The following is a 13,288-nucleotide window of genomic DNA, read 5'->3' as shown; positions in this document are numbered from 1 at the left end:
ATCTGCTTTAATTGAGAAAGTTAACAGAAAGATATAGCACAGTATTTGGTGTGTTGAAAGCTAGTATTTAGGGACTCGACAGCTCCAGTGTTAATACTATTACAATGGAAATCATCTTAGACCCAGGGTTTTCAAACTGTGGGGCTTGCCCCCCTTGGGCGTGAGGACCTGACGTGTTAAGAATTGTTCTTGTTTCTTCAAAATGTTGTTGGTAAAATAAGACTGGCCCTTCAGAAAGATCCTGTTACCCATGCGTTTTGTGGCATATCACCAAACCTTCATTGACCAAACTGCTCATGCCACTTCAGCCCCACCTAGCACCTGCACTACATAACTGATGTGAGTGTCACGTTCCAATCAGATGTCTTTTCCGCTCGTTTGAGACTGGTTGCTTTGCTGTTTCGAAAATTGTGAATGAATGGAGCATTTTTTGGACCATGTGATTTTTCCAAACTAAAGCTCTTTCAACTGAAAGCAGATGAAGGTAACGGAAGAACACAGTGCTACCACTATGCTGTTTTATACGAAATAGCATGAAGTGGAAACTCTCATAGAATTGGGCCAGCAGTGATTAAAATGGCATCGATAGTATGTGGAAGGAAAGTTGCTGACCAGCTAAGTCTCATCCCACTATCTGACAACATGCTTAGTCACGAAATTGCTGATTTGGCAGGAGACATTGAGGAGCAGCTAGATGAAGTACAGCAGTGAGCGAAATGCCTTTTTTTCGCTCTACAAATTGGTGAGGGTACTGATGCCGTAAAATGCAGCACAAATTATGGTTTTCGTTCAGTACATCACCTCACCTGAGATCAAAGAGGACTTTTTATCTTTTCATTCTGTCCCGACAGGAACGGCTACTGAGGAGCTGTACACATTTTTAGACCGGTACATGAGAAATAAAAACAGTGAGTGGAATCACTGTGTCGAGATTTGTACGGATGGGGCAAAAGTCATGACTGGACGCAACAGTAGCTTGGGTCAAAGCTGTTGCACCACGCTGTGTATGGTGCCACTGTTGAATATACAAGAAGGCGCAAGATGCAAAAGTGATGCTAAAAGAGCTGTCAGATGTACTTTTCTTCTGTCATTATGGACTGTGAAATGTCAGATCTGGAAGTTGGAAAGTGTAATTCTGGAGCATCTGTCTTAAGCTTTGCATGCAATTCAGCAAATATTTTCCTGAAAGAGGCAAATTATAAATGCAGGATTTCGCCCTGGGTTTGAAATCCATTTTCAGAGGACTTTGTAGCAAAGGCCAAGATTGCCAGGAGTCTAAAAGAGAATTTTATTGACGTTGCTGGTGACTCTGTTTTGAGAGATAATTTTAAAGTCTCGCCTCTTGATCAGTGCTGGCTCTCAATTTGAAAAGATGACTTGTCCTATTTATTATTCCCATTTCTGTGCGGAAAACAAGGATTTAGCTGCACAGATTAATGTTAAATTGTGATCCATATTGTGTGCTATGTAAGTTGAAAAGCTACATCTTTTCTGTCTCCTTATTATTCTAACATTAGTATCTGCCTGTGGCAATGTGCCCAGCCCCTGTGTGCATTTGTGTGTTATGTGTTGTGTGTTGCGTGCGTGTGTAAATGTTGGTGTATAGTCATTGGTACACGGGATATAAACGGGTCTGTGTTTCACGTGTATTTAAAAAGTGTAGATTTGTATTTAGGCACGAGGAGAGCACAAATCACTTCACGTGCTGGTTAAATGTAATATGTGAGCACGGGGTTGCACAGAATTAATTCACGTGCTGGGATTCAAGTGAATAATTAATTAGTAATTGAATCCCAGCACAATAGTATATATAGACGCACATTTCTTGCAGTCGGGGTTAGGTGTTCGGTGAGTGGAGAACGGGATTGGAGACGGAGGTAAAGATAATAATAATAATAGTAATAGTTAAATCTGCTCACCGTGTTTTGTCTGTGTAGTCCGTTTTGTTTGTCTTTTTATTTTGGCGTGTAGTGCCGTGTCCCGTGTTTTTGTGTTTAAAACCTTTTTATTTTCTGTTCTGTTTATTAAATGCTGAGCGCGATCACGCGCTCAGCCTCACCAAAACCCCAAGTCTCTGTGTGTTTATTTCCTGCATCTGGTCTGACGCCACCCACTCCGGCCGTCTTTGTGACACTGCCCCATAGCCTAACGTTTTAAAATGGTTGGATATTTCCCTACAGTGTTGTGCTCTTCTGTAGAATAGTTGTTAAGCAAGAAAAATCTAATTTGCAATATTAAAAGAACATTAATGCTCTTTCCAAAACATTAATTTCATGGTTACAGTACACTTAACTCACACACTCAAAAATAGAAAATTGTGCCAACATTGTTTTGTTAAGCTTTAGTCATTTTAAGGAAAATAAAGTTAGGAAACTACAGCAATTATTAATTTATTAATGAAATATAGGTCAAAATATTACTGCATATTACCTTTCAGTTCAGGCGGTGAACATCAGATGTAGTAGCCGCTAGAGGTAGGGTGGGCAAACAGAGCGAGATCTGGTTTATCCTCTAGGACAGTGTGTGAATCATGAATGCAGCAGTTTTGAAATCGATGTAAGATTATCCCAGTAATCATCAATTGCAAAACAAATATATTTTTAAATACAACTTTTTGTCCACTTCACGTCTGTCTTAAAATATTAAAGTATGTTTGAGTAGTTTTACATTTACAGAGCTCTAAAGTCACTACATATCGCAAAAGAAAATGACACCTGTCGTATTAATTGTAATAATAATTTCTCAAACTATTATATAAATCTCACAAAATATCATTCTTTGGATTGTACAATTCACCTAGATTACATTCGGCACAAAAAAGCATACTATTCTAAGTGGATTTTATTGTATAACAGTTTGTTTTTAAGACAAGCCTCAATGGCATTTCCTGACTTCCTGAGTATCAGTAGTAGCTGAATGTGCAGGAAGATTAATATTGGCAGTGATTAAGAAAAGGTCACAGAGAGAGATATCCATGACTGAGAGACTGGAGATATCAAGACCCCTGGTGATGAGCAGATCCAGGGTGTGTCCACAGGTGTGAGTGGGATGGATGTTGAAATCACCTAGGAGTAGAATTTTGTCAGTTGAAGTGCAGGTTAGGGAGAGGAATTTCGAGAACTTTGCAATAAAAGCAGAGTTATTCTTTGGTAGATAACAGCAAGGGTGAGGGACATAGGAGAGGGGAGCTTGATAGCGAGATGCTCAAAGGAAGAGAAGGCTGGCATAGAGAGAGTTGAGGCAGCAAGCACAGAGTTAGCAATAACAGCAGTGCCCCCACCTCTACCAGAGAGACGTGGCTTGTCAAAGAGAGAGTAGCCATTTGGGGTGGATAGATGTAGCGATTGCCAGGTTTCTGCTAGAGAGAGAAGATCAAGATTAGTATCCGCTATAGGTTCGTTGAGAAGCAGAGATTTGTTAGTCAGAGAAAGGCAATTTAGGAAGGAGAATTTACAGTTTGTAGCAGGCAGCACAGGGGGAGAGGGAGTTAGCGGTATCTGAAGCAAGTACTTACCAATGTTCATTCTAGGAGAGGAGCAAGAGTGAGCACGCTTTGTCCAGGGGATCCAGACATTAAGTGTCAAGGTGTGAATGAGACCTCTAGGAGCCATTAGGAGAGATTTGGGAAAGGTCCTCGCTCTACCTGTCCTCGCTCGGACTGCCACCGCTCAGACTGCCCTTGGATGTGTGGCCCTTAGACGGCTGGCACTTAGAATGGCTGGTACTCGTTGGTACTCCCCTAGGATTTCCTGTTGCTCGTTGTTATAGGGTGAATCCACATTCTTCTCTTTATTTTTCTTCTTCTTCGGAGCAATAAACATGCAGCAGCTTGCACCCGATCCATATTGCCTTCAGATTATATCCAAATTTAGCAGGACAGGGTGGTGATCACAATGTTAATTGTGATGGCAATTTCTGATAGGTCTTCAAAGCCTCAACCAGACAAATGACTTCTGATGTCTGTTTGCTGTGACGCATTAGAAGTGCACAGTTTGAAAAAAGCGAAATTGTACTCAACCAGTCAATGTTTCACGGATAGCTGAGCAGCCTCTTTAAAAAAAAAATAGTCCGATTTCTAAACATTTTATTAAAGGGGTGGACAATATTAACAAAGTGACAATAATTTATTACAATAATTAAAACTGCAGTCTTATCATCGTTCAGTAGATGCATTACTGTTCGATGTTAATAACGACAAGAATACCGGTACTGCATGGCATTATGAAAGCAATAACACACATCAGGGTGTTGAAATTCAAAAATAGCGTGTTGTATGGCACAAGAAGAAGCACCCCTAACCCTCCCCTGCTGAAGTGAATTAGCTGTCATTTACTGTGTGTAAAGAGGATAGTGTAGGTAGGTATTTCCACATAATTTAGGCATTAGCCTCCCTGGACACTATGGTATATAGTTTAATAAAACAGCTCTGTGAAAAGATTTGACACAGCCGGCAAAGCCAGAGGTCTCAAGAGCACAGAATAAATATTATCCAGCTAGAAACTATGCAAGCAGTACTTTGTCATGATACCAAATGACATGCAAAGCTTGCCGAAGTTAAGGAGATTGATGTTGAATTGTATTGGATGGCAAAGTCAATTTAACAACTGTCACATCAAAATGTTTTTGTTCTCTGCTACCAACTCGCCTCCTAACAAACCACAACTTTGTGTCTTTCTTCTTTTGCTAACACGTCAAATAAAATATCATTTTGAAACGCTCACAGTAAATAGGACTATGGTGTTTTCAACAGTCACTTTAGTTTCTGGATTTATGCACTTTCATCACTTGCGTCTGTAACAGAGCATTTATAGTCTTATTAACCACAGTTTTGACTTTGAAATCCTATTAATGTCGAGCAGTAATGCATCTACTGAACGATGATAAGACTGCAGTTTTTATTATTGTAATAAATTATTGTCACTTTGTTAATATTGTCTACCCCTTTAATAAAATGTTTAGAAATCGGACTATTTTTTTTTTTAAAGAGGCTGCTCAGCTATCCGTGAAACTTTGACTGGTTGAGTACAATTTCGCTTTTTTCAAACTGTGCACTTCTAATGCGTCACAGCAAACAGACATCAGAATTCATTCATCTGGTTGAGGCTTTGAAGCTCTATCAGAAATTGCATTTACAATTTACTTGTAGGTTGTCAAAATCCATCATGGTGGAGTTGTTCCATGGGACAGCCGTCAATGTGGGGGAAAAGCTACACCATAGCAAGTGCTTAGCCTTTGTTTTAAGCAGAATAAAAAATGGAACAAAAAAAGACTTTTAATATTAAACATTTTTAAATTAGTCACATTTAATTAGACATAGCAATTGAAGTACCGTGAAGAGTGTTGGCAGAAAATGTGTATTACTGTTTAACAAATATAATGAATAAATAGTGCTCCCTTATCTGATCAATCCTTGCTAAAAATTGTCCAAAAACATTTTGAATCTGCATTTTTAAAATACATTAAAAAAACCACATAGAAAGGCTTTCAAGGTTAAGGGTTAAATTGCATGTTTTGAAATGGGTTATGAAGGTTCACAATAACAAACCACTCGTCTGGCTAAAACGAGTCTTATCAAGATTGTGTACATGGCAGAGTGAACAGAACACAGAGTTGAAGTGCATGGGGTGATAGAGTAGACTTGGCATAATATCTTAGCTGTAGCATATAAATACATGGAACTTAGATGCATTAATTGGGCTGTTCAGGAGATTCATGATGACATCATTCACTCCTGTACCTGAATGAATACCTCCAGTTCAGGTAGACACCTGTGCTGTAATATATATATATATATATATATATATATATATATATATATATATATATATATATATATACTAGATGACCATTATATCACGCATAGAGGTATAATTGCAATAACTGCGTATTTCTGTATTACTAATAATCTTTGAATGCTAATCTTTGAACAATGTATGCTTTAATAAATAAGTTTGATTGAATTTAGTCACTTTTAACATGATTAATTAAAAGTAACACGATTATAGTTGCTTCTCCTTCTACAATCCTTACAAAGGTGTGTGAACAGGATGTGAGTGGTGATAATAAAGGCAATGTCCAGACCAGAGTTCTCCCAAAACGTCTGTGTTTTAATTCCAATAATTATAATAAATAATAATAATAAACACCCCCCCCCCCTTTTGCCAGCGATGGTATCGGGGGGAACACGGCAGGTTTACAGTCCTTATTAACAAAAGAATGACACTCCTGAACCACAATCCTCCGTGCACGAAACTGTGCTCTTTCTTCCGGGGTCGTGGTGAGTGCTGGTGCTGTGCTGTGTTGTGCTGTGAGGGACGTGCTCCGGGTCTAATGCTGGCTCCGCGGCTGCAGCTCCCGACTCTCACTCCTCCTCTGTCAGAGACAAAACAAAACAATAACAGAGACACAGGCTCCGGCTGGATACCGTCATCAGCGCAAGGGGGCCGTACTAACGTAACTGCTTCCCCTTTGTACCCAGAACCTCCTCCTTGCAAACAACCCGTTGCCATGGTTTCTCCAATAGGGGCCCGCCCCGCAGCTGATTGCAATGGAATCCTTCCAGGTACATGCAACTACGCGCTCCCCCTAATATGGTCACCTTCCGGTTTCCGCCTACCGTCAAGGCAGTCCATCTAGGAGGAAGCATACGATCCACCTTACCAAGCGCCTTCTTTGGTCGGGAGGGAGATTTACAGTTTGAATTCTTTCTCTCTCTGTCACACATCTCACCCCTCAGAGTGATGCCGAAGGCACACTCGGCCAATTCTAAGTTCCCCAATGGGCCCCCCTCCCTTGAAAAAAAATCTGCATTTTGATGCTCCTTACCCGCACGATGTTTCACTGTATAGTGGAAGGGTTGCAGCGCCAGATACCACCGAGTTATCCGAGCGTTATTGTCCTTCATCGTATGCAACCACCTTAAAGGAGCATGATCAGTGACAAGAGTGAAAGAACGCCCCAGCAAGTAATAGCGAAGGGCATGAGTGGCCCATTTGATGGCCAAACACTCCTTCTCAATGACGGAGTAGTTAATCTCCCGTGGAGCCAATTTTTTGCTCATGTAAATAATCGGGTGTTCTACCCCGTCAACTTGCTGGGACAGGACCGCCCCCAGACCAATCTGGGAGGCATCGGTCTGGAGGATGAACTCCTTACTGAAATCTGGTGAAATAAGTGCTGGGGCCTGGCATAGTCTCCTCTTAATCGTGTCAAAGGCCCCCTGACACTCCCCTGTCCACTTAACTATTTTTGGAGCCGTCTTTTTGGTGAGCTCTACCAAGGGGTTAACTATGGTGGCATACTCGGGGATAAAGCGGCGATAATAGCCTGCTAACCCCAATAGTGATCTCACCTGCGGTTTGGTTCTCGGGATCGCCGTCTCCACTAGAGCCTGGACTTTAGAAGCGATCGGCTTTACCCGCCCATTACCCATAAGGAAGCCAAGATACTGGGTTTCTTGTTTGCCGAATGCACACTTGCCCAGGTTAGCCGTCAGCCCCGCCTCCCTCAGAGACTGTAGGACGGCCGAAAGTCTAATAATATGCTCTCTCCAGGTAGAGCTGAAAATCACCACGTCATCAATGTATGCAGCGGCATACTGCTGATGGGGCGCTAGGACCTGGTCCATCAGTCTCTGAAAGGTGGCCGGGGCTCCATGCAACCCAAAGGGCATGGTCTGGAAATGGAACAAGCCACCTGGGGTAGAGAAAGCAGTTTTCTCTTGCGAACTCTGGGTCAGTGGAATTTGCCAGTATCCCTTCGTCAGATCCAAAGTCGAAATCAACCGCGCTCCTCCCAGTCGGTCGAGGAGCTCGTCTACCCGAGGCATGGGATATGCATCAAACTTGGAGATGGCATTAACCTTTCTGAAATCCACGCAGAACCGAGTGGAGCCGTCCTTCTTAGGCACCATCACTATCGGGCTGCTCCACTCGCTCCGGGAAGGCTCAATGACTCCAAGCTCGAGCATATCCCTCACCTCCCGGCCAACGGCACCCCTGCGACTCTCCGGGATTCGATACGGTCTCTCTCGAACCCTGACACCTGCGGGAGTAATAATAGCATGTTCAATCATATTAGTTCTGCCAGGCAAGTCAGAAAAAACATCACCAAATTGTTTCACTAACCCACGGAGTTCACACTTCTGATCAGGAAGTAATTGTTCCCCCATCGGAATGTTAACTGTAGCTGGTGTACTGACAGAGGGACCAAAATCCTCTTCTATACTGTCATTGGCTATAAACAGGGCCTCCCTTTCATTGTAGGGTTTTAATAAATTAATATGGTAAATTTCAGTTTTGTTCCGGCGATCGGGTTGTCTGATTTCGTAGTTTACATTACCAATTGCCCGCATCACCTCATATGGTCCCTGCCACTTAGCGTACAGTTTAGACTCCGAAGTGGGAAGTAGCAGCAGTACCTTATCTCCTGGCCGAAAAGTCCGAATCCGTGCTTGTTTATTGTACTGCTGCTCTTGCCGATGCTGAGCCTGTTTTAAGTTCTCGTGTGCCAACTGACCAACCAATTGCAGGCGATCTCTCAACATAATTACATATTTCACTATGTTTTTAGCATCTTTATTTTGCTCCTCCCATCCTTCCTTTACAAGATCAAGGACCCCTCGTGGCTGTCTCCCGTACAGCAGCTCAAAGGGAGAGAACCCGGTCGAGCTCTGAGGCACCTCTCTCACTGCAAACATCAGGTAGGGAAGGAGTTTAGCCCAATGTTTTTGCTCCTGGTTGACAAACCGCCTCAGCATCTGCTTCAATGTCTGATTAAAACGTTCCACCAAACCATCCGATTGCGGGTGATAAACGGAGGTCCGAATGGATCGAATTTGTAATAATTTATACAGTTCCTTTAAACACCGTGACATAAAATTAGTTCCGTGATCAGTCAGAATTTCTTTGGGGATCCCTACTCTCGCTATGATCTGCACTAACTCTTTTGCAATCGCTAATGCACTAGTGGACCTCAATGGTACTGCCTCTGGATATCTGGTCGCGTAGTCCACCACTACTAAAATATGCGTATATCCACAGTCAGACTGGCTCAATGGGCCCACTATGTCCATTGCAATGCGTTCAAAGGGGATATTAATCAGGGGCAGTGGAACCAATGGGGCCGGGCGAACCCGCCCCGGCGCTACCTGTTGGCACTCTCTACAGGTCGCCACATACCGCTTCACCTCACTGTACACTCCCGCCCAGTAAAATCGAGCCAATATTCGTTCCTGAGTCTTTTCGCTACCTAAGTGGCCCGAACAAGGGACATCATGAGCCAACCGCATGATCTCATGTCGAAAAGACTGAGGAACGAGTAACTGTGTTACAGTCTGCCCTGTGCTCGGGGCTCGGGATACTCTATACAGCAAATGCCCAAGCACAATGTGGTGAGGGTATGTGAGCGGCCGATTGCCATCTACTTCCTTCCCCTCGATAGACCGAACCTGCCCCCAGAGGTTAGCCAGCGTAGGATCATTTTTTTGCTCGTACGCTAGATCAACATCTCGGTCCCAGACTTTCGGTATATCGAGCGGGGATATGGTAGCCTCAGCACTAGGGGTCTCAGTAACTCGGCCCGGTCGGTCACACTGGATCCCAGTTCCCTTTCCCTGGCATTTATCAGACGTGGAGGAGTCTCCTACCAAACCCCAACCTTGTGTCATTGATGCGCCCTCCCATTTTTCCACCCTTCTCTCTCGTTTAGTTTTTTTTTTTGGGCGGAACCGAGAGGGGAACAGATCAGCATGCAGCGGAAAAATATCTCCAATAGTTTCCCCCGCTGCTCCTATGGCCTTACCGGAGACTGGCTCTACCTTTTGGTTTATAATTGTTTCGAAACATGGCCTAAAATAACAGGGTATGGCAACCTTTTTGCCACCGCCACAATTACACGGCGGGTGTGACTACCAATGGTCACATCTAATTTAGTGAGGGGGTAGTCCTTGTTATCTCCATGGATACAGGAGATGACCACTAACCCACGTGACCACCAAGGTACCCCTTCTAAGAGAGTTTCCGAAATCAAGGTCTGACCACACCCAGAGTCCACTAATGCGTGGGTGCTCACATTACCAACCCGCACATCAACAATACAAGGTCCCTCCCAATCATTACCCCTGGACTTACCTGTCGCCGGTACCAAATAATGCGAAGCCGCACCACACTCCATTGCTGAGGGGCAATTCCGGGCAAGGTGGCCGACCCCATGGCACCGGTAACATTCCAGAGGGAGAGGCGCCCACGGAGCCTGATTGTCCCGCTGCCGACCTGACAGCGGGGAGGGGGCCCCTGTTCTACCCCAGCTGGGGGTTGACCTCGGCCTCCAGTGTTGTGGAGCGAGGCCACCCGTTGGGGAACGTGAGGGTGCTGGTCCAGACGTGAAGGGTGTGTGTGGGTGAAGGGGCCCCGGCCTTGGGCCCGCCATCCTGGGTCTGATGAAGGTCGGCGTGGAATGTATCGGGGTGGGCAGCGGTGTGGGCATAGAGTCCTCGTACCCCTCAGCCAACCTGACCGCGGCGTCCAGCGTGGTGGGCCGGTGCCGGCTGACCCAATTACTGGCTTCTGGCCCCAGCAACTGTATAAATTGTTCAATGGTGACAATCTCAGCCACCTCCTCTGCTGTGCGTTCACCAGGGCAGAGCCACCGGGTCACCTGGTCCACCAACTGCTGGGCCATTACTCGGGGTCGGACTCCTTCTGGGCGTTGGTACTCCCGGAACCGGCGGCGGTGCGTCTCCTCCGTGATGTCCAGTCGCTGAAGGATGGCTTTCTTTACAAGATCATAATCCATGGCTTGTTCATGGGTTAAAGCGTGGTAGGCTGCCTGGGCTTCCCCGATCAGATTGGGTCCCAGCTGGGTAGCCCACCACTCCCGAGGCCATAGGGCTGCTGTCGCCTGCCTTTCAAAGGATGTTAAATAGGCCTCGGGATCATCCTCCAGCGACATCTTCACCACTTTAGGTTTCGGAGGCGCTACTGCTGGTTCGGCCACCGGTTCCCTCCTCTGGTTGGCCGCGAGGAACATGGCATTCATCCTCTCCATCACCGCTGCCAAGGTCTCTTCATGCCTACGTGCCTGAGCCTCCATCATGGTGTTCAGTGCTGCAGGGTCCATTGTAAAATCCCGTTTCTGACACCACTTGTGAACAGGATGTGAGTGGTGATAATAAAGGCAATGTCCAGACCAGAGTTCTCCCAAAACGTCTGTGTTTTAATTCCAATAATTATAATAAATAATAATAATAAACACCCCCCCCCCCTTTTGCCAGCGATGGTATCGGGGGGAACACGGCAGGTTTACAGTCCTTATTAACAAAAGAATGACACTCCTGAACCACAATCCTCCGTGCACGAAACTGTGCTCTTTCTTCCGGGGTCGTGGTGAGTGCTGGTGCTGTGCTGTGTTGTGCTGTGAGGGACGTGCTCCGGGTCTAATGCTGGCTCCGCGGCTGCAGCTCCCGACTCTCACTCCTCCTCTGTCAGAGACAAAACAAAACAATAACAGAGACACAGGCTCCGGCTGGATACCGTCATCAGCGCAAGGGGGCCGTACTAACGTAACTGCTTCCCCTTTGTACCCAGAACCTCCTCCTTGCAAACAACCCGTTGCCATGGTTTCTCCAATAGGGGCCCGCCCCGCAGCTGATTGCAATGGAATCCTTCCAGGTACATGCAACTACGCGCTCCCCCTAATATGGTCACCTTCCGGTTTCCGCCTACCGTCAAGGCAGTCCATCTAGGAGGAAGCATACGATCCACCTTACCAAGCGCCTTCTTTGGTCGGGAGGGAGATTTACAGTTTGAATTCTTTCTCTCTCTGTCACAAGGTGACATTCATATTATTTATTTTGTTTGTCCTTCAGGCAATTCTGAAGTACATTTTACTGCCACCTCCTGTACTCAACATTGCACAAAGAAAAAAATAAAACAGCAAGCGACAGGCTTTAAATTAAAAAAAAAAATAGTGTGAAGTATTTTCTGACACGTTGTGATGTCTCTATCAGTAATATCATGATGAAAGAAAAAGTCTGCTTGTTTGGAACAGACACCGATAGTTCTGAGATTGCAACACATACAGTAGTATTTCTATTGCCATTTGTAAGGATTGTTATTTTTTATATTTAATGTGTTAAAAGACAGTGATGTTAGATGAGTGGCTAGAACATCCTGCCCCTACCCTCCCACCCTACATCCAAGCTTGAATTTGATCAAACATACCCTTACTATACTGACTTTATTCTCAATATTTGCAAGGTTGATGTGATTTAAAATCATACCATAAGAATGAAATATGTATCCCACCTAGTGTAATGACATCTAAAGATATGTGTAGGGTCAGAGAGTGTTGGAAAAATCAAGCACTGTCTGGTATTGCTCATGTACTGTACCTAATGGAAATCCTTTCAAATAAACCTAAATATGGTAACGCTTTGAAATGGTTAAATACAATGAATGAAAACACCTGCAGTTGATGACTGATCCAAATTACCTGCAAAAGAGTCAGATTTAACAATCAACCTGAAGGAAAGTTATCAGCACAACTAATACCGATTGAACTTTGACAATATTAATGGCTTAAGAAAGTTCATGGAGTCCCTTATAAAAGTTTACCATGGTAGTTTTGCACTGTAATTCTTCACTTTTACAATGCTTTTCCCGTGATTATACTGTGCATTTTACCACAGTTTACCATGCTTTTCCCGTGATTATACTGTGCATTTTACCACAGTTTACCATGCTTTTCCCGTGATTATACTGTGCATTTTACCACAGTTTACCCCTGTTTGCTATATTTATTAATATGCTTTACCATACCTCGCTGTGCCTTATGATGATTACTTATGCTTCCCCATGCTTCCACTGTGCTTTATTACACTCTGCTATGCTTTTACTATGATAAACTTTTATAAGTGGTCCATGCCTTGCTCAAAGGAAATCTTTTAAAGTCGCACTTCATAGCACAATTCACCTCAGCAGTGTCTTCTTGGCCAAAGCATGTTGCTGTGTGAAATTTTAGTCAATTGGAAAAGCACCTCATTGGTGACGGCAGGAAAGAAGCTGCTGAAGTGCAACCCTATCTAAAATCATAACATGACAAATTTGAATTATTTAACCTAGTGTAGTACCATTCATCATGTTTTAAATAAAAAATACATGGTTACTATATTATGGGGGTGTGGCAAAGTGGTTTGCAGGTGTCGGGGTGATGCAGTGTTCAAGACAAGGACAAACAACAAAGTACTGGTGAAATGATGGGTTATTTATTTATAAATGCGTATTGCTCT

General features: G+C 44.1%; 2 protein-coding genes across 2 annotated transcripts in view; one reads left to right on the top strand and one right to left on the bottom strand.

Moving 5' to 3' along the window:
* The window catches only part of LOC117435691 (potassium voltage-gated channel subfamily H member 8-like), a 95,277-nt gene that overhangs the window by 12,225 nt on the left and 69,764 nt on the right, over positions 1-13,288 (top strand). The gene's annotated exons all lie outside the window — the stretch shown is intronic.
* On the bottom strand, positions 6,052-11,810 carry LOC131709057 (zinc finger and SCAN domain-containing protein 29-like). The gene is made up of 2 exons (XM_059010727.1): positions 10,131-11,810; positions 6,052-6,372 (listed from the first exon to the last, which is right to left on the bottom strand). Exons 1-2 carry the CDS (start codon positions 11,116-11,118, stop codon positions 6,362-6,364), a joined length of 999 nt encoding a protein of 332 aa, XP_058866710.1. The 5' UTR covers positions 11,119-11,810; the 3' UTR covers positions 6,052-6,361.

Source organism: Acipenser ruthenus, chromosome 3 (assembly GCF_902713425.1).
Source record: "Acipenser ruthenus chromosome 3, fAciRut3.2 maternal haplotype, whole genome shotgun sequence".
In the NCBI taxonomy this organism is placed as follows: Eukaryota; Metazoa; Chordata; class Actinopteri; order Acipenseriformes; family Acipenseridae; genus Acipenser; species Acipenser ruthenus.
This window is presented reverse-complemented; position numbering and strand designations above follow the sequence as displayed.